This window comes from Lampetra fluviatilis, chromosome 64, assembly GCF_964198595.1.
Source record: "Lampetra fluviatilis chromosome 64, kcLamFluv1.1, whole genome shotgun sequence".
In the NCBI taxonomy this organism is placed as follows: Eukaryota; Metazoa; Chordata; class Hyperoartia; order Petromyzontiformes; family Petromyzontidae; genus Lampetra; species Lampetra fluviatilis.
Window position 1 is genome coordinate 2,633,970 of NC_136338.1, and position 19,477 is coordinate 2,653,446.

The following is a 19,477-nucleotide window of genomic DNA, read 5'->3' on the forward strand; positions in this document are numbered from 1 at the left end:
AGCCCGTAAAGAGCCGCATGCGGCTCCGGAGCCGTAGGTTGCCGACCCCTGGTATAGACTATCGGAGCATGTTTTTTTTTTGTTTGCATCTTAACCACAAGTATATGTGGTTAATGCAGACATGATTCCTTGCAAAATGTTTCAGTTTGGTGTTTTAACATCTTAACACAACTGTTTAATTGCCAGAAAGGGAAAACCCTATTATCATAATTGAATACTGGCTTCAGTTTGGTGTTTTAACATCTTAACACAACTGTTTTATTGCCAGAAAAGGGAAAACCCTATTATCATAATTGAATACTGGCTTCAGTTTGGTGTTTTAACATCTTAACACAACTGTTTTATTGCCAGAAAGGGTAAAACCTATTATCATAATTGAATACTGGCTTCAGTTTGGTGTTTTAACATCTTAACACAACTGTTTTATTGCCAGAAAGGGTAAAACCTATTATCATAATTGAATATTGGCTTCAGTTTGGTGTTTTAACATCTTGTCACAACTGTTTTAGTGCCAGAAAAGGGTAAAACCTATTATCATAATTGAATATTGGCTTCAGTTTGGTGTTTTAACATCTTGTCACAACTGTTTTAGTGCCAGAAAAGGGTAAAACCTATGCTTCTATTTCGATACTGGCAGCAAGGGAGGTCCCATGATGTGTGCATTGTCCTTGAAGCTGATTTGGCCTTGTCTCACCACCGGTGTTGCAGCAGAGAACGACGCCAAAAGGTGGACGGCACAAAGGCGATGCGAATATCGCATCATCCGTAGCTCGGGTTGAGCAGTTAGACGCAAACAAGACACAGCACACGAATAATGTGTTCCTCAATGTGCCCCCACCTCCATCCCGCCCCTCCACTCCCGTCCCACCGCCCCCCACCCCCCTGTCCCACTGTGACCTCCGCCCCCCCCACCCTAGCGACCCCACGGAGGCGCTCAACGCGGCCCTCAACTGCCTGTCGCGTGCGCTGGAGGCGAACCGCGGCAGCGGCGAGGTGTGGGGTCGCTACCTGGCGCTGTTCGCCGGCTGCGTCGGCAGCCACAAGGAGCTGCAGGAGATGTGCGAGGTGGCCGTGGGATACGCGCCCGACCACGGCCTGTGGTGGCAGGTGAGACGGGGGAGCATCGCGTGTGTGTACGCGTGTACGTGCGTGCGCGTGTGTGTACGCGTGTGTGTGAGCGTGTGTGTACGCGTACGTGCGGGTGTGTGTACGTGTACGTGGGGAGCGGTAGTGTAGCGGTTAGCGCGCTGCGCTATGAACCTGGCGACCCGGGTTCGATTCCCGCTCACGGCTAACACCAGTGACGATTATCTGAACCGGTCCTGGGCCTCCCCTAGGTCGACTCAGCCTTAAATGAGTACCTGGTGCGGTGTGTAAACATCGCCACTGGGGAGACAAAGGCGGTCGGGCGTGGTGCTGGCCACCCACCCCCTCGTGTACCGTTCCGGCCTTCATAGGTGCTCGCTAACAGCACTTGCCCCTGACACATTGCCTCGGAGTACACGTGGCCTGGCACAAGCGCCGTGGTGACCCGTACCTGGTGCGACATGTAAATATCAGCACTGGGAAGACAAAGGTGGCCGGGCATGGCTCTGGCCACACCACCGCATTGTGCACCGTGCCGCCCTTCTTAGGTGTTCACTCGCTGCACTTGCCCCAACAGCCTGTGAAAGTGTGGGGGCTCTGGGACCCTAGACAGATAAGCCTCGGTGCCAGGCGCTGGGATCTCAGGCAACCCAGACGCTTGAGCCCCTTGGCACCACCAACGGGGGGGGGGGGGGCTGTGTGTGCTCTGTGGGATATCTAGGGGCGCACACAACCCCACCCCTCGTTGGGGACCAGGCATAAAAGGGCAGCTCCCTGGCCGATCGGGGCCAGTCGCAGCTCAAGACCCGCCAGCCAGCCAGCTTAGGACCCTGGACCCCCTCGTCCCGCTTGTCCTTGTAAGGGCCGGGACGCTGTGAGGGCCAGTGGTGGGACTCTGGGACTCCCGGCTCTACGTCCTTGTAAGGGCGAGTTCCGAGGAAGCCAGAGTCCAGACCCGCACCTTGGCTGGGTCGGGTCAGGAAGCCTCCCCTAGGGTAGTTGTAGCCAGAGGACCCCAGAGCGTAGCCAGAGAAGTGTATCTAGGCTGTGTACCGGAACCCAATCTTTTTCGTCTTGGTTTTCACGTCTGTGTCTGTGTGCGTGCGTGCGATCACAGTACCTCTCGCTGGAGCGGACGTACGAGGGCAAGGACTACGTCTGCTCCCGTCTGCTCCAGTTCCTCGTGGCCACGGCGCCGGCAGCGGCGGCGACGGCGGCCGACCGGCGCCTGCACTCGCACCGCCTGCTCGAGGCTCTGCTCTACCGCGTGCAGCTCAACGTCTGCACGGGGCGCCTGCAGCTGGCGCTCGAAATCTTCCGGGTGCGCACGAGGCGGCAGCCGCTCGAGCCGTCGTGCCCCGCCGATTGGCGCTCGCCACGGCGCTAGCTGCAGCAGAGGTCGCAAATGGGTTTTGATTCCTTACCCGTACCCTACCCGAAATGAGTGACAAACGGTTACTCACCAGTAAGTCACGGTCTACCCGTACCCGGCCGCACCAGGGTCGCAAACGGGTACCCGTACCCGGCCGGGTACGGGTAGCCGGGTATCGGGTAGGGTACGGGTATCGGGTACCCGGTTGCGACCTCTGAGCTGCAGTCACGACCCACCCCCCCCTTCCCTGTGTGTCTCTCTCTGTCATGGTTGTAGCGACGTCTCTCGGTCCAGCCGACGTCCGATTCCAACTGTGTAACGTTTCTCTTAACGCAGTGGCGAGATGTTAACCACATCGGCTGGTGTGCAGGAAGTCGTTGGTTCGATCCCAGCCCCTGACGCCTGCTGTTGTATATTTGGAGTTTGCGTCTCTCATCATTATCACGGTGGCTAGGAGATGTTAACTACCTCACCTGGTATACAGGAGGTCGTGGGTTCGATCCCGACCCTGACGCCTGCTGCTGTATATGTGGAGTTTGCGTGTCTCTCATCATTATCACGGTGGCTAGGAGATGTTAACTACCTTGCCTGGTACACAGAAGGTCGTGAGTTCGATCCCAACCCTGACGTCTGCTATATTATTTGGAGTTTGCACGTCTCTCTCTGCCCGTGGTCGCGTGGATTTATCTCCGGGTCCTTCGTTTTTTTCCCCTCGACATTTAGAATCAATGTCAAGCGTTTTAGAGTATTCGGCCGCTATAAACTTCCACGTGATGATGATAAGCAGGTCGCTCCTGAAAAAGAGAGGGCCTTACCTGCTAAAATGTAAAATATTTTAATCTTGATTTGAAGCTTTCGTGACTGCAGGAATCCATACTTTTTGGTTCTTTCGGTAAAGTCACGTCGGTAGAAAAAATAATAGATCGCGACGTTTCGATATATTAATTTTTCTACCTACGTGACTTTACCGAAAGAACCAAAGAGTATGTAAAATATTTTACTTTAATACTTTAGTTTACATGCCGTGTCCTTTCTCAGAGAAGTCGGCGATCGTGCCCTGCATTTTGAAATCAAAATTGAAAACTAATTTCTATAGAACTGCTTCTTGCATTTCGTTTGTTCTCCCTCCCCCGCATTTCCGATTTGGCACGGCTGGCTATATACGGTGCGAACGAAGGGAGCGTAAAGAGGAGAGGCACCATACGTACAGTGAATTTGAAACAAACGTCCAATTGCATAAAATCGGCGCTTCATGGGAACAACGCAATCTGAAAAACACACAGGGATAGTGTATCGTAGTTCATGCACGAACGACTTCCATGCAACCTTCGTTCATGACACTGCTCAAGAGCTCGTTAATCTGCGTGCGGCGTTGGTCCACGGGAGGATGCGCGCGCGTCTCTTACACGTGGTGCCATGCGCGTGCGCCCGTCCGTCCACAGCAAGCGCTGAAAGCCGACGGCACCGCCGGGAAAGAAAAGGAGGAAGAGGCGACGCGTGAGCCGTGCGTGTCGGCGCTGCTGCTCCCCGCCGACCGCGCCGTCGCGTGGCTCTCTTATCTTCACGCCGTCGAGTTTGGCGAGCTACCCTCCGCCCTCGCCGACCCGGCGTGCTCGCTGCCCGGCGCCCTCGTGCGCAAGGAGCCCTTCGTGCTGCCCTGGCGCCGGCGAGGCGACCTCAAGACTCCGCCCGCCGCGATGCTGGTGCTGCTGCAGGGTAGGGGACCTCTGGAGGGGTGGAGGGGCGGGTGGTTATCGGCATCCGTCGTGACGTTTACCGTCGGCTGGCAGGCGCGTGACGTTTTTATTACGGGCGGAGAGATCGCCGCTTTGATTTTTGGTACAATGTTTGCGTGCACGTTCAACTTCTTTCGCGCCGTACGCAGCCAACCGTGGCAATCGGAGGTGCCGACGGGATGGATTTTGCGTGTGGATTTTTCTCCGGGTCCTCTGGCTTTCTGCTCCACGTTTAGAATCGACGTGAACGCGTTGGGAGTATTTGGCTGCTATAAATTTCCACGCGACGATAAACCACTTGCTTGAGCTATCATGTGACAAAGAGCTGCATAGCTCAGCGGTGGGCCCCTTACCTGCTAAAATAAAAACTAGTTTATGATGTAGTTCATCAGCCGGCGCTTCCCCCATCGAGCCATCCGCACGGGTGTTTGCGCACGGTACACCACGACGCGCCTGCAACTTCTCCCCCCGCCCCACCCCCCCCACCTTCTCCGCCACGCAACACAGAGGCCGTGCGAGCTTGCTCCAGTGGTCCGGGCGGCGCTGACGACGACTGCGACGACGGCGACAGCGGTGGCGACGCCCGGGCAGAGACGTTGGCTGCGTGCCTGCCCATCCACAGGAACGTGCTGCGCGTGCACGCGCTGTGCGAGAGGTGAGTCTCCACTCACACGCCCCGCTAGCCGCTTGGTGCTGCCCCCCCCTCCCCTCGTGTCTCCATGTCACCCTGCCCTACCCGCCGCCCCTCCACGTGCCCATTTTGCCGTATCCCACATTTTTCGATTTAAAGCTTTCTGCCCACATTTAGAATCAACGTGCGTTGAATAAGAACATTTGGCCGCTATGAATTTCCACGTGACGATAAGCTACTTAAATTTCGATTAAAGCTTTCGTGACTGCAGGGATTCGTCTTCTTGGTTCTTTCGGTAAAGTCACGTAGAAGGGAAATAATAGAAATAAAACATAATAAAATACAATTCTCACGACGTTTCGGACACAACGCAAGCAGCCGTCCTCAGGTGAAGAACAGGGCTGTCGGAAAGACAGCATTCAGACGCTGTCTTTTCGACAGCCCTGTTCTTCACCTGAGGACGGCCGCTTGCGTTGTGGCCGAAACGTCATGAGAATTGTATTTTATTATGTTTTATTTTTATTATTTTATTATTTCCCTTCTACGTGACTTTACCGAAAGAACCAAGAAGATGCATCCCACATTGTTACTACAATGTGGGGCGCCGCAGTGGCGAGGTGTTACCTCCCTCGCCCCGACCTGTGACGCCTGTTGTATATTTAGAGTTTGCGTGCGTCTCTCTCTCTCACTTTGTCCCCCCACATTTGGAATCGACGTGTGTTTAGAGTATTTGGCTGCTATACATTTGCGCACAAGCCACTTCGTTGAGCCGTCATTTGTGGCCAGGTCACTTCTGTAAACAGAGCTACGTAGCTCGGTGGGGCATTCCTTCGCTGGTCTCTGTGGAGATAGACATTTTGGAGGGAGATCTGCAAACTCGAAATGTACAACAGGTATCGGGTTCTAGATTTGAAGCTTTCGTGACTGCAAGGATTCATATTCTTGGTTTTTTTTGGTAAAGTCACATAGGTAAAAAAATTAATAAAAGTAAAATATTTTATTTTTATTTGACTTTTATTAATTAAAAAATTTTCCGGTAAAGTCACGTAGGTAAAAAATATGAAAAAAATAATAAAAGTAAACATTTTTATTTTACTTTTGTTCATTTTAATTTTTTTACCTACGTGACCTTACCCAAAAAACCCAAGAATAGGTATCAGGTTCTAACCCGCGACCCGCATCCCCGGCGAGGGAGAACTTCTCGCCACCACGTGCCCCCCCCACGTCCTCACCTCCCGTACGTTCCGTCCTCATTCGCCCGCTTTTCCAAAACCCCGCAGCTGGGACGAGGCGCTTGCGCTGTGCGGCACGATCTGCACGGAGGCTGCCGGGACCCCGCTGGAGCTGGAGGCGTGCGCGGCGCTGGCGGAGACGCTCGTGCAGCGGGGCGACGCGGCGGAGGGCGCAAGGGCCTGGCTTGAGGCCCTGCGGCGCCGGCCGAGGGACGCGCGGCTCGCTTACCACGCCGCCAAGTTCCTCGCCGCCAACGTGAGTGGCGGAGCCGGGGTTTGCCGCTATGGCTACGGCTCCGGCGGGGGGTCCGCCCGGAGCGAGATTATTTGGTTGCGCCCCCGTGAGGTGTCGTCGCGAGGTCCAGAGAGCGGCCGTCGATGTCGGTGTCGAGTTCAAGATGTTAACTACCTCGCCCGGTATGCGGGAGGTCGTGGGTTTTGATCCCGACTCTTGACGCCTGTTGTAGTATATATGGAGTTTGTGTGTGTGTCTCTCTCCCTGTGGTCGCGTGGATTTATCGCCGGGTCCTCCGGTTTTTCCCCTCCGCACTTATAAGAACGTCTGACGGTGTCTGTGTCGTGACCACGCCAGTAGCTCTGGTCGTTGCGAGGTGTGGAACGTCCGTCTGTCGTCTGTGTCCATTCAGGCTGTGGAGGAGAAGCCGATCGCTGTGCTCGAGTCCCTCGCGGCGGCGTTCTTCGCGGAGGAAGAGGCTGCCACCACCGAGCTCCTGTTCAGGTGCCGCCCCCCCCTCCTCCCTTCCTCCTCGCGAGTCACTTGCACGTGTCATGTGACCACAGCCGGCAGACGGTATAGCAACCGGAAGGTTGTGATTTCAAGTCTGGACCGTGGGTCGACTGGTCATCTTCATCGTGGTGCGATCGATGGGTTTGCGAGGCTCGCCGACTGAACCCTGAACCCTAGCTTATTAGTCGCGCACAGAGCGCTTGCCACAAATGAACCACCAATACCTTGCTGAACTCGTCAAGCAGCACAATCACGTGAACTCCGTTCACCCTCACGGCGACTTTTGGCTCGCCATCGAAGACTCGCCGCATCGTACGGCGCTTTCAGATGCACTTCTGCAGATGTCCGGGACGCTCTCCCCTCCGATATTAGGAAGCCGCTGGAGCTGTGCACTTTTAAATCATCAACTTGATTGAAAACTCATTTGTTTAGAACTGCTTGTTGTGTTTAGTTTGTCCTTCCCCCGTACCTCCGATTAGCGTGGTTGGCTACGTACGGTGCGAAGGAAGTTCAACATTCGTACGTGCGCGTAACACGTATTGCGTAACACGTGTTGCGTTTATCTCCAGGTCGCTGCTCGGGTGCCCCGTGCCGTACAACTTCCGAGCCCCCGACTTTGCGGCCGGAGTCTCGCGCGAGACGCTGCAGGCCCAGCAGGGCTACCTGTGGCTCTGCTACTGGTACGTTCCCCCCCCCCCCCCCCCCCCCACGATGAACTTTTTCGTGACCAATACGATGCGAATCTTCACTAGGCCTCACTCGTGCGCCGTGGTGGCTATGAGATGTTAACTACCTCGCCTGGTGTACAGGAGGTCGTGGGTTCGATCCTGACCTTAACGCCTGCTACTGTGTATTTGGAGTTTGCGTGTCTCTCTCCCCATGGTCTCGTGGATTTTTCTCCGGATCCTCTGGTTTCTTCTTCTTCCACGTTTAGAATCGGTGTTACGCGTTGAGAGTATTTGGCTGATAAAATTTCCAAACAACGATGAACCACCATTGGAACCTCCTTTGCCAGTAGCAAAATATGATTATTGTTTTTTTTACCCTTTTATCTGGCAACAAAACTGCCACCTTTTTTTACAAGAAGTCTTATTTGCCTTTTGGCGTCATCTGGTGCAACACCATGTGAGACTAGGCTCTAAGGAAAGCTGTCTCGGGTATGGACCAATCAATTTCAAGGACCGTGCATACATTATCAGAGTTGTATTTTTGTTTGCATTCCGACCGCAGGTATTGTGGTCAATGCAAACATGACTCCTTGTAAAAAAAGGTGTCAGTGTTGTTGCCAGATAAAAGGGTAAAAAACGATGAACAACTCTGTCGAGCTATCATTTGTGGTCAGGTCGCTTCGGAAAAAGATATATTTATCTCAGTGGGACTCTTACCTTCGTGACTGAAAAGATCCATATTTTTTGGTTCTTTTGGCAAAGTCACGTAGGTGAAAAAGAAAAGAAAAAATAATAATATAAAAAAAATTAATCACGACGTTTTGATTGCAACACAAGCAATCGTCATCAGGTGTGACAACCACAGCAAGAAATTTGACTGAAGTAGGAGAGAAGCCGGAGTCGAGGGGTTTAAACTGGGCAGGGTGGTGGGGGGGGGAAGTGGGGTGGGGCTGTAGGTGCGCGGGGCGGGGGGAAGAGCTACGCATCTACAACGAATGCCGTCAAAACAGATGATGGTACTCACAACAAAATAGCCACACTGCTGAACGCCAAGGATGTAATTAAGTCGGGGAAATAGACTCGTATCCGGTAAATAAGATGGAACAACTGTGAACTGTATTCTTGGTTCTTTCGGTAAAGTCACGTAGAAGGGAAATAATAAAATAAAACTATGAACTGTAAAAAATTTTGACGTTTTTTTTATTATACTTTTTTTCCCCTACGCGACTTTCCCGAAAGAACCAAAGAGTATAAACTAAAAACAGTTGGTGGCGGTGTCGTTGTTGCGGCGTTGCTGTGTGTGGCGTGCGGCTTTTGACGCGACGACCGTGTGTGCGGCATGCGGCGGTAGCTCCTGGCAGGTGTTGGCGAGTCCCGCGGCCGGAGCGACGGACGCCCACGAAGCTGCACTGGGGGCCCAGCTGACGGAGGAGCCGCTGCGGCTGCTGTGGTTGGAGTGCGTTGCCCACGCTTGCACGAGCACCCGCGCGGCACAACCTCGCTCTGTTAGCGGTGGCTATGAGATGTTAACTACCTCGCCTGGTTCACGGGAGGTCGTGGGTTCGAGCCCGACCCTGACATGACATCCGTATATTGAACTTTTGCACTGTACGTAGCCATCGGCGCTCATCATAGGTGCGTAAGAACAATGGGTTTTTTACCCTTTTTTCTGGCAACAAAACTGACACCTTTTTACGAGGAATCATGTTTGCATTTACCACAATACCTGCGGTCCCCCGAGCCCTCATACTCTGATGGTGCATTGTCTTTGAGTTGTGCGCCTTTTGGCGTCATCTGGTCCAACACCATGTGAGACTGGGCTCTAAGAAAAGCTGTCTCTGGTGTGGACCAATCAATTTCAAGGACAGTGCATACATTATCAGAGTTGTGTTTTTTGTTTGCATTCTGACCGCAGATGTTGTGGTGAATGCAAACATTCCTTGATTCCTTGTAAAAAGGTGTCAGTTTGCTTGCCAGAAAAAAAGTAAAGAAACCTATTATTATAAGTTATATGCAAGCTGCACGTTCTCCCAGTGGTCACGTGGATTTTTCTCCGGGTCCTCCGATTCTTTTTTCACTCCCACGTTTAGAAAAGTGAGCTTAGGAGTATTTGGCTGCTACAAATGTCCGCGTGATGATGAGCCCACTTCGTTGAGCTATCGTTTGTGACAGCCAGGTCGCATCTGAAAAAGAGCCGTGCAGCTCAGTGGGCCTTACCTGGTAAACTAAAGCTTTCGTGCAGTCACGAAAGCTTTAAATCGAAAATTAAACTCAAAATAGTACAATAAAAATAGTTTCTAATAGCTTTGTGGACCAGATCGCCAGCGCACAAGTTATCCGGAGGACTTCGTGAAGCCGGTTTTTTAGTGGGTATTTTAGGCGTGAAATTATGCCACTGACATCGTTGAATCAGCCCTGGGCCTCGCCTAGGTTGACTTGGCCTTAAACAGCCGGTGCAGTGTGTAGACATCGGCACCGGCCGCACCACCCCTTCGTGTCGTGTGCTACCCGTTGGCCTTGGTTCGCTGACAGAACTTTCCCCCAATAGTTTGGTTGGGCTACACGGGGAATTTGTATTTGTGTGCGTGCCGTGCGTGCGCGTTCCCGTGTGCACGCGTGCGCTAGCGTAGTGGTGTGCACGCGTGCGCTAGCGTAGTGGTGGGGCGCGCTCCCACTACGAACCGGGTGACCGGATTTCGATTCCCCGCTCACGGAGAGACAAAGGCGGCTGGGCACGGTGCTGGCCACCCACCCCGTCGTTTGCCGTGCCGGCCTTCATCGGTGCTGCTACTCGCTAAACAGCACTTGCCCCAAACAAGTCTGTTGAATTCTAGATTTGAAGCTTTCGTGACTGCAAGGATTCATACTCTTAGGTTTTTTTTCGGTAAAGTCACGTAGGTAAAAATTTAAATGAAAAATTAATGAAAGTAATAATAGAAATAAAATAATAAATCTCGACGTTTCGGAGGCAACAAAAGTCTCCGTCATCAGGTGGGACCGTCACAGCTAAATTTACTGTATCTAGCTGTGACGGTCCCACCTGATGACGGAGACTTGTGTTGCCTCCGAAACGTCGAGATTTATTATTTTATTTCTATTATTACTTTTATTAATTTTATTTTATCCTACGTGACTTTACCGAAAAAACCTAAGAGTAAGTCTGTTGAAGGCTATATGGTGGGGGAAAAGATCTTTGCGCGTGCGTGTCTGTGTGTGCGTGTCTGCGTCATGGTGACGTCACTGCCACTTAGTGGCGAATGGCGGTTGTTGTTGTTGTGTCTGCGCGTGCGTGTCTGTGTGTGCGTGTCTGCGTCGTGGTGACGTCACCGCCACTTAGTGGCGAATGGCGGTTGTTGTTGTTGTTGTGTCTGCGCGTGCGTGTCTGCGTGTGCGTGTCTGCGTCGTGGTGACGTCACCGCCACTTAGTGGCGAATGGCGGTTGTTGTTGTTGTGTCTGCGCGTGCGTGTCTGCGCGTGCGTCCGTGTGCGCAGCTACCTGACGCAGGCCAAGGCGAGGCTGCTGGCGTCGGCGAGCAAAGCGCCGGAGCTGCGGTCGTTCACGGCGCTCGTGCACCGCTGCCTCGCCACGGTGCCGGTGCGGCGCGCCCTCCCGCACGCCTCCGCCAAGTACTGGGCCGACTACACCTTCCACAACCAGGTGCCCGCGCCCGGCGCTCCCATCCGGCAAGGAGCGTTAGACCATCGCGCGAAACTCGCGCTCGTCCTCGCTCCGGCGGGCGGAGTTTTGTTGGCCGAGTCGTCGGACGGGCACGGTAGCTGCGTCGCGCTTTCAGATGCGCCTCTGTGGCCGTCCAGAGCGCCTCGCTCTTCCCTTCGACAGTAGGAAGTCACCGGAGCTGTGCACTTTTAAAATGTGCTTTGTGTTTAGTTTGTTGTCCTTCCCCCACCCCTCGGCACCTCCGATTAGCATGGTTGGCTACGTACGGTCCTGAAGATGTTCTACATACATAGACTCGCGCAGATACCCACAAACTCACATAGAGACCCGTAGACTCACGCAGAGACCCACAGACTCGCGCAGAGACCCACAGACTCGCGCAGAGACCCACAGACTCGCGCAGAGACCCACAGACTCGCGCAGAGACCCACAGACTCGCGCAGAGACCCACAGACTCGCGCAGAGACCCACAGACTCGCGCAGAGACCCACGCGTCGGTGGCGTGTGATATCAGAACCGGTTCCCGGGGCCTCCCCCAACGTTGATTCCACCTTACCCGAGTTCTCGGTGCGGCGTGTCAACATTGGCGCTGGGGAGACGAAGGCAGCCGGCCGTGGTGCCTTGACGGCAACACCACCTCCTCGTGCGCCGTGCCGGCCTTCGTAGGTGCTCGCCTCAACGAGCAGGCTACGTGCGGGAACTTACAGTAAACTAAACTTTAAACTTTACCAGGTAAGGCCCACTGAGCTATAGCTCTTTTTGAGAGACCACCTGGCCACAAATGAGAGCTCCATGAAGTGGCTTATCACGTGGAAATTTATAGCGGTCAAATTCTCTAAAACACGTAATGTCAATTTTAAATGTGGAGGGTAAAACCAGAGGACCCGGAGAAAAATCCACGCGACCACGGGGAGAACATGCAAACTCGGGCACCGTCAGGGTCGGGATCGAACCCACGACCTCCTGTACACCAGGCGAGGTAGTTAACATCTCCTGGCCACCGTGATGATGATGAGAGACGCAAACTCCAAATATACAGCAGCAGGTGTCAGGGTCGGGATCTAACCCACGACCTCCTGTATACCAGACGAGGTAGTTAACATCTCCTAGCCACCGTGATGATGATGAGAGACGCAAACTCCAAATATACAGCAGCAGGTGTCAGGGTCGGGATCTAACCCACGACCTCCTGTATACCAGACGAGGTAGTTAACATCTCCTGGCCACCGTGATGATGATGAGAGACGCAAACTCCAAATATACAGCAGCAGGCGTTAGGGTCGGGATCAAACCCACGACCTCCTGTACACCAGGCGAGGTAGTTAACATCTCCTAGCCACCGTGATGATGATGAGAGACGCAAACTCCAAATATACAGCAGCAGGCGTCAGGGTCGGGATCAAACCCACGACCTCCTGTACACCAGGCGAGGTAGTTAACATCTCACATCGGTCGGTACGCCGTGAGGTCACCGCGTCGTCTGCGCTCATCTCCGCTCCTATCGTTCTGCGCAGCTCCGCTGTGCGGTGGAAAAAAAAAAAAAGAGGCGCCAACGTCTTTTTGTCGGTCGGCTGGCGGCCGCGTGCAGGTTGTGGACGTGTACGTGGGCTGCCTGCCGCCCTGCCAACGCTCGGCGGCGCTGGAGAGGCTGCACGCGCTGGCGCCCACCAACGCCGCGCTGGCGTTACGGTAATGCCACGCAAGGGGCACCTCCGTCTCCGCCAACGGGGGGGGGCACGCTCCTCTATGCCGGCACGAGCCTCTCGCCCGCCACATCGCACTGCGCTCGCCCGGCCGTGTGATGCCTCATTACCGTCGCTGGTCTTGTCGAGGGGCAATAAACCGTCATCCTCACAACGGCGGATTTTGGTTCGCAGTCGAACGAAGACGGTCACCGCATCGCGCGTGTTCATGCGCGCTTGTGCGGCCGTCTGGAACGCTCCTCCTTCCGATATTAGGAAGGCGCTGGAGCTGTGCACTTTTAAATCTAGATTTTTTTAAACGAATTTTTTTCCCACTGCGTTTTGTGTTTAGTTTGTTGTCCGCCCCCCCCCCCCCCCGTACCTCCGATATGCACGGTTGGCTACGTTCGGTGTGAGAGGAGTTCAACATTCGTACGTCCATGATGCACAGCTCCAGCAAGCTACATCATCACACTGCCGTAGCCCCAGCAGGGCTCCTCATATCCAGCCGTGGCACACGCTGCGCTAACCCGCGCACTGCACCAACCTGCAATCGCATAACCCTCCTTACGCGGTGGTGGTGCGGTTTGTAAGGATGGAGGGACAGGACGACGATGATGGTGGTGGGAACAATGTTGGTGTCAACGTTAGTGTTGGTGGCAGCTGGAACCATGACGGTGATGATGAGTCGCAACAAGTGATATTGGTTGTGGCGACGGTGTTGATGGTAGCGTTGCTAGAAATTGGACTGACAACGATCGTTTACGACGATGATGATAACGTTGATATTGGCCTTTGACGTTGGGTTGCGATGATAGCGTAGCCGGAATGATTGGGTTGTAACGACGATGATGACCATAGGATGAGTGATGTTGAAGGCGGAGACGGTAGTGGGGGAGGGGGGGGGTGGGTCGATGGCGCTCATGACGATGAAGAAGATGGAAGGTGGGCTGCCTTTGTGCTACCCCCTCCTACCTCTACCCCTCCCCCCCCATCCCACCACCTCCCCAACCCAACCCAGGTTGCTGGTGGCAGAGGCGGAGGAGGGAAACGTCCACAGCGTTGCTCTACAGGCCAAGCTGCTGATCCAGAGGCTGCCCTCCTGTCTTTTCATCTGGAAAATGTACTGTTGGGCCTCGACGCTCGGTGCCTTTAATGAACGCCGAGACAAAAAATCCCGCGGCCGGAACGTCATCCCCAGTGCCCTGTGCTTCACCACCACCACCATTATCACCAACGCTCATCGCTGCGATCATCATTACCATCATCGCCGAGACCGCCACTGTCATCGTATGCACGTTGAATTTCTTTCACGCCGTACGTAGCCAAACCGTGCGATTCGGAGGTACGGGGAGGAGAAAGACAACCAATTATCACTATCATCATCCTTACCATTATCACCGTCACTACCATCATCATCAGCGGGTAGTAGTACCACCACCATCGCTGTCATCATCAACATCACCACCACAACCATCATTTATCAACACTTTCATCACCACAATTGTTATCATCACGACTCCGGATCAGGATTCGCTTGATGAATCAAGTGTGTAGCGGTCTCTAATGGCTGCCCGCGGGTCAATGAGCGCACGCAGTACGTGCGAATTAAAATTGATCGATGATTTTTTTTTTGTTACGCCCGCAATATTCGACGAGCGGTCTTGTGAACGTTTAAGCCACCGATGCCGTTGTCCGCCGAGGCTTCGACCGGCATCGTTGTACAAACCCCCCTTTCCATTAACCACCATCGCCGCCCCCCCCCAACCTGCCTGTTGGGTGTTCTGGGTGGGCGTCTGCTCGCAGGTGTGACGTGCAGTGTCACCCCCGATGGCGGTGGTCACGTTGGCGTGCGGTTATAAAAATAAAGAAAGCCCCTTATTGGTTTTTTCGGTAAAGTCACGTAGAAGGGAAATAGTAAAATAATAAAAATAAAACATAATTAAATAATTCTCACGACGTTTCGGCCACAATGCAAGCAGCTGTCCTCAGGTGAAGAACAGGGCTGTCGGAAAGACAGCGTCTGAATGAACACCACCATGCTTGGCAGCGTATATTTAAGCTGGGTTGGAGGGGGGAAGGGGCGCCCTGACAAAGGAATTTGCATATCAAGAGGAATTTAGCATATTTATGGGAAATGCAGATATGGGATTAGTCACTACTTGTGGAATGCGTAGGAGGTGGGGGGGGCGGGGTTTCAAAGTCATTATGCCCGTGCATTATGCAGTATGCAGGATTAGCAGCATCACCTGAGGACGGCTGCTTGCGTTGTGGCCATAACGTCGTGAGAATTATTTTATTATGTTTTATTTTTAATATTTCCCTTCTACGTGACTTTACCGAAAGAACCAAGAAGATGAATCCCTGCAGTCACGAAAGCTTTACATCGAAATAAGGAAAGCCACTCCCCTCGTTCAAACGCCCCGCCAGGTGCCATCTTTTGGCCGTGGTGGCGGCGGTGATCCCAACCACTCGCTCGGCACGTAACGATTCGCAGTCGGCGCTTTAACAATCGGCTCTTCCTTCGCTTCGCGGTACCCGTCTTGTGTCGTGCCGCGTGATTTCCTCCGTCGGCCCACAATGTTGGCGACCGGTAACGCGCGTTGGTTTTGCTCGAACCTTTAACGAACCGATTTCTTTAACCCGCGCAGGTTTTTTTTTTACGCGCCAAAACGCGCGTACACACGAGCGTGAGAACAGAGCCGTCGACTGATATCGGTGCTTGAGCCCGGCGGGAATTGTGCTTGCGGGGGAAACGCGCGCCGCGCGAAAAAATTGCGACGCAAAAACGACGCTAGAGTTCTCTCCAACTCTAGACGCAAAACATTTGGACCCGCAAGCAAAAATGTGATCCTCAAATCGGGAGAGAAAAACACGAGTTTGAGAACTCGATAAATGTAGAGCCACTGGTTTGATAAAAGAACTCGACGCATTTGTCCAACGCTGGCCTTCGACGTAAAAAAAGAAAAACTATGAAATGGCCGACGTTTCAAGCAACGGTCCTTCTTCGCAGCACGTAAGATGCCGGGGAGGTAGAGTGGAACATCCTGCGTCTCTGCGCTGTGAAGAACCATTGTCCCAAACTACCCCCGCCCCCCCTGCCCCACGCTGTATACTTTTAAAAATATTTTTAAAGCCGAAGTCTTCATGACGAATGCTAGTAGTTGTGTTATCCACGCCGCTGCGCCGCTGCCCAAATGCTTTAAGTGTCGCCGAGTAATGGATCTTTGAACAGAATTGCGGCACCGTGAATCGTTTCCCAGGCCTAATGCGCTGGCGCTTAGCGCGCAGGAACTGAGCGACAATGTTGGGTGTGCACCCCTGTTGTTGCCGTCACATCTGGGCCGGCGCGGTGGCTAGGAGATGTTAACTACCTCGCCTGGTATACGAGAGGGTCGTGGGTTCGATCCCGACCCTGACGCCTGTTGTATATTTGCAGTTTGCGTGTTTTCCCTGTGGTCGTGTGGATTTTTCTCCGGGTCCTCCGTTTTTTTTCCCTCCACATTTAGAAACGTGTTTCAGAGTATTTGGCCGCTATAAAATTCCATGGCATAGCTCAGCGAGCCTTGCCTGGTAAAATTAAAATAGTTTCTAGTTTAGTTTACCGCTCCTCTGCTGCTTATGCTGTTGCCAATTGTTGCCACCGCTGCTGTAGCTGCTGTGTCTCCGTCGCCGCTTTAAAAGCAGCTTCCTCTTCCCGATTGCAGAGTTATCGCTGCCACGAGAAAACTTCACGGCCCGTCGGAGGTGAGGACCGACGCACCGATATATACCGCCTTTGTGATTGGAGCGCGGCCTCGGTTGCCTGCAACACGCGTCGTCATTCGTCGCCGCCGCCGCCAATTTTATCGTCGCAAACCGTTGAGTTATAGATTACAGGTTGAACACGCTTTAATAGGGCGAGAGAAATTCTACACGGGACCAGTATACTCCTGTTTACAGGAGTGACCTGCGGTTTCTGCCGGTCGTGGCCGATTTATTGCCGTGTATAATTCGGATTCGATAATTTGTGGTGTACTTATCGAAATGTGGCAAATTTGGATCCCCCCCCCCCCCGAGGCTGACGCGTAGAGGCCTACTAAGCTTGCGGATGGCGTCGGAGGGGGGGATCTTTAATGGCCACTGTGAAGCAGATGGCGCGTACTGTAATAGTTTTAACACGTAGCCTTTCGCGACCAATATTATCCATGAGGTTTTGTTGCGTTCGTTCGCGTGAGTATAAATGTGCCACCACCCCCGACACAGCCATTTAGCAAGGTTTGTCACTTAAACAAAACATGCCAATTACCAGCTCGGCACAACGGTGTGTTGGAGAGCAAACCCACAACATTCCATGGGTGGAAAAAACCCGATTTTTTTTCCAGCGGCAGGCATCGGGGTTTTTTCTTTAATACAATTAAACCCGATTTCGGGGAATTAGAACCTGGTTTGATGAATACGAAACTCTGATCCAAGGCTTAGGCTGCTTCCTCGTTGGTGCTGCTATCGTACTCGGGGCCATCGGGCACGGGGTAGTCGTAGAATGCGGCGGGCAGGTTGGTCTTGATGAACACGAGCTTCTCCTCCACAATCGTGGGCGCCAGTGAGTTCCTTAGCTTGGAATGGATGAAGCCCATCGTTGAGAAGTGCGGTTCTGCAATTAGAACCAATTAAACCGGATTTCTCCCAATCTCAGATGATCGGGTTTAATATAAAAAGACAAATAACCGGAAGCAACAGGAGAGCTTCACCATTCTTGCCCGATGAAGCTGATTGTAATTACCAGCGAAACGTCGTACTACTCAAATTTTAAAATGCTGTTGATTCTCTCTTCAACACACCGGTGGGCTAAAGAAGTGAATTATTTTGTCCTTTGGAAAACGTGACACGTTTTTGACTGTTTGGCCGTGTCGGGTGGTGGAGGGTTACGACACATTTATAAATAACGCGATCTGACCCAAAAACTTATGTTATGAATTCGAGTACGGATTTCCGCCGGTAATTACAACCAGCCTCATCAGGCGACAGCCAGAATTGCGTAACAGTTATTGCAGTGTTATCCAGGGCGGCCAGCCGAATTCAAACCACGAATGTCTGCAACGAATGCGCGATAGCTCGGCAACTTCCCGCCCTCGGCGACGTGGAGAAAGCGTCGCGTTGCCCGAGCCCTCGCCGTGTGTGCTCCGTGTCTTCCCCCAGCTGCGGCGCCTGTTCGTCCGAGCTCTGCACTGCCTTCCGCTCTCCGCGTCGCTCTGGAAAGATGTAACCGACCGCACCTGCACCGCACGAGCGCTCGCGACACACACGGGGTGGTGGCGGCGGCGGCGGTGGTGGTTGCGAGATTTATTTGCTCTGCAGTTTTTCGGGGATGCGTTTGGGAAGGTCGGGACCGAGTTATCACTCCCCCGGCCGACGCTGCTGTGGTGTCGTGGTTAACACGCTAGACTTGCAATCCAGAGGGAGCCGGTTTGATTCCATCTCCCGGCGGCAGATTTCTTAAATTTCTTAAATCTGCCCGCCCGCATTGCTGCACCCAGCAGCATAAATGGGCTTGACCAGTCGGATCGGTAGGTCATGTGTGGCGAGGTAAAGTGTGGTTCCATCTCGGTTTTGGGTAAAGACCTCCCGACAGCCGATGCCCATCCCTCTTGCGATGCAGAAATCCATCTTCTGCACGTGAGCCGATTTCATCGCTCCATTTCCGGGGCCGGCCATCTGTTCCCGGGCGATTCTCTGCGTTGACCGACAATCCGTCAGCGGTCTCAGGCATTGGCCATGCCCAAGCGCGCACTTAACTTTGCTTAACGGGCGACATCCTGCAATTTGTCCGATGCGTTCCTCCGTCTGTCACTTAGGTGCAATTCGAATCGCATATCTCATGACGCTTTGCACGCTTTTCGTTCCATTTTCTTTTGTCCGCGTACCATGCCCTCTGATCGTATCATCGCGGGTAATTTAAACTCGATGATGCCTGAGGATGTTGCTTTGCATTACACAAAGTTTTTTCAAAAAGCACTCCACAACCTGCTGTCCGCTCGCCCATATTTCATCATCTTGATCCCGGTCCGCCTTCTGATGCGCTTTCGAATCGTGTCCCTCGCAACAGATATCAACTTACAATAACATTAAAATGTGGAGACTAACACACTATGGCAAGCACCGAGAAAAGTGTAATCTTCTCTGCCAAAAGCCCCTCCCCCCCCACTATTGCTTGGGGATCAGCTGCTTGGCTACTGCTATTCTGTGCTGCCTTCTCTAGCTGCATCCTTCCCTCTCGCCCTCGGGTCTCCCTCTTACTCCTTGCGCAGTGCACCGGCGGCATTCCCATCGTCGTTCTAATTGCATCGTCTTTGTCTCTGGTCCTAACACGTGCTCAATCCGTCCAAGTCTTGCCTCAAGAATAATAGTAACAACCACCACCTCGCCGCCAAACCACCAGTCGTCTTCATTCCGTCTCCTTTCTCTCGGAAGATAATTTTCATCTTGGAATTCTCATCTCTGCCCGCTCGAGCACCCTCCTACTTTGGTGCCCCACGTGTATTGTGTGGGCCCAAAGCGTGTCGCGATGATCGGCTCGCCAGCTAGAAGAAAAAGGCTCCAACGCTCCATCGCCGCTAACCCGTCGCCCCAACGCGTCGTCTCACCACCGTATGCACCGCGTGCA

The 19,477-nt window shown here is 53.2% G+C and overlaps 1 protein-coding gene across 4 annotated transcripts in view; it reads left to right on the plus strand.

The window, feature by feature from the left end:
- ZFC3H1 (zinc finger C3H1-type containing) overlaps positions 1 to 19,477 on the plus strand; it is a 54,995-nt gene that overhangs the window by 35,223 nt on the left and 295 nt on the right. For 3 of the 4 annotated variants that reach the window (XM_078882299.1, XM_078882301.1, XM_078882302.1), the window contains exons 23-35: positions 918 to 1,107; positions 2,204 to 2,407; positions 3,901 to 4,174; positions 4,702 to 4,849; positions 6,106 to 6,313; positions 6,705 to 6,796; positions 7,375 to 7,485; positions 8,825 to 8,929; positions 10,966 to 11,131; positions 12,741 to 12,841; positions 13,856 to 13,957; positions 16,542 to 16,581; positions 18,013 to 19,463. In XM_078882299.1, the coding sequence (XP_078738425.1) occupies positions 918 to 1,107; positions 2,204 to 2,407; positions 3,901 to 4,174; positions 4,702 to 4,849; positions 6,106 to 6,313; positions 6,705 to 6,796; positions 7,375 to 7,485; positions 8,825 to 8,929; positions 10,966 to 11,131; positions 12,741 to 12,841; positions 13,856 to 13,957; positions 16,542 to 16,581; positions 18,013 to 18,249 (1,978 nt within the window). In that variant the 3' untranslated portion in view covers positions 18,250 to 19,463. Of the gene's footprint in view, positions 1 to 917; positions 1,108 to 2,203; positions 2,408 to 3,900; positions 4,175 to 4,701; positions 4,850 to 6,105; positions 6,314 to 6,704; positions 6,797 to 7,374; positions 7,486 to 8,824; positions 8,930 to 10,965; positions 11,132 to 12,740; positions 12,842 to 13,855; positions 13,958 to 16,541; positions 16,582 to 18,012; positions 19,464 to 19,477 lie in introns of those variants that run through there. The other variant, XM_078882300.1, reaches the window with a different exon arrangement.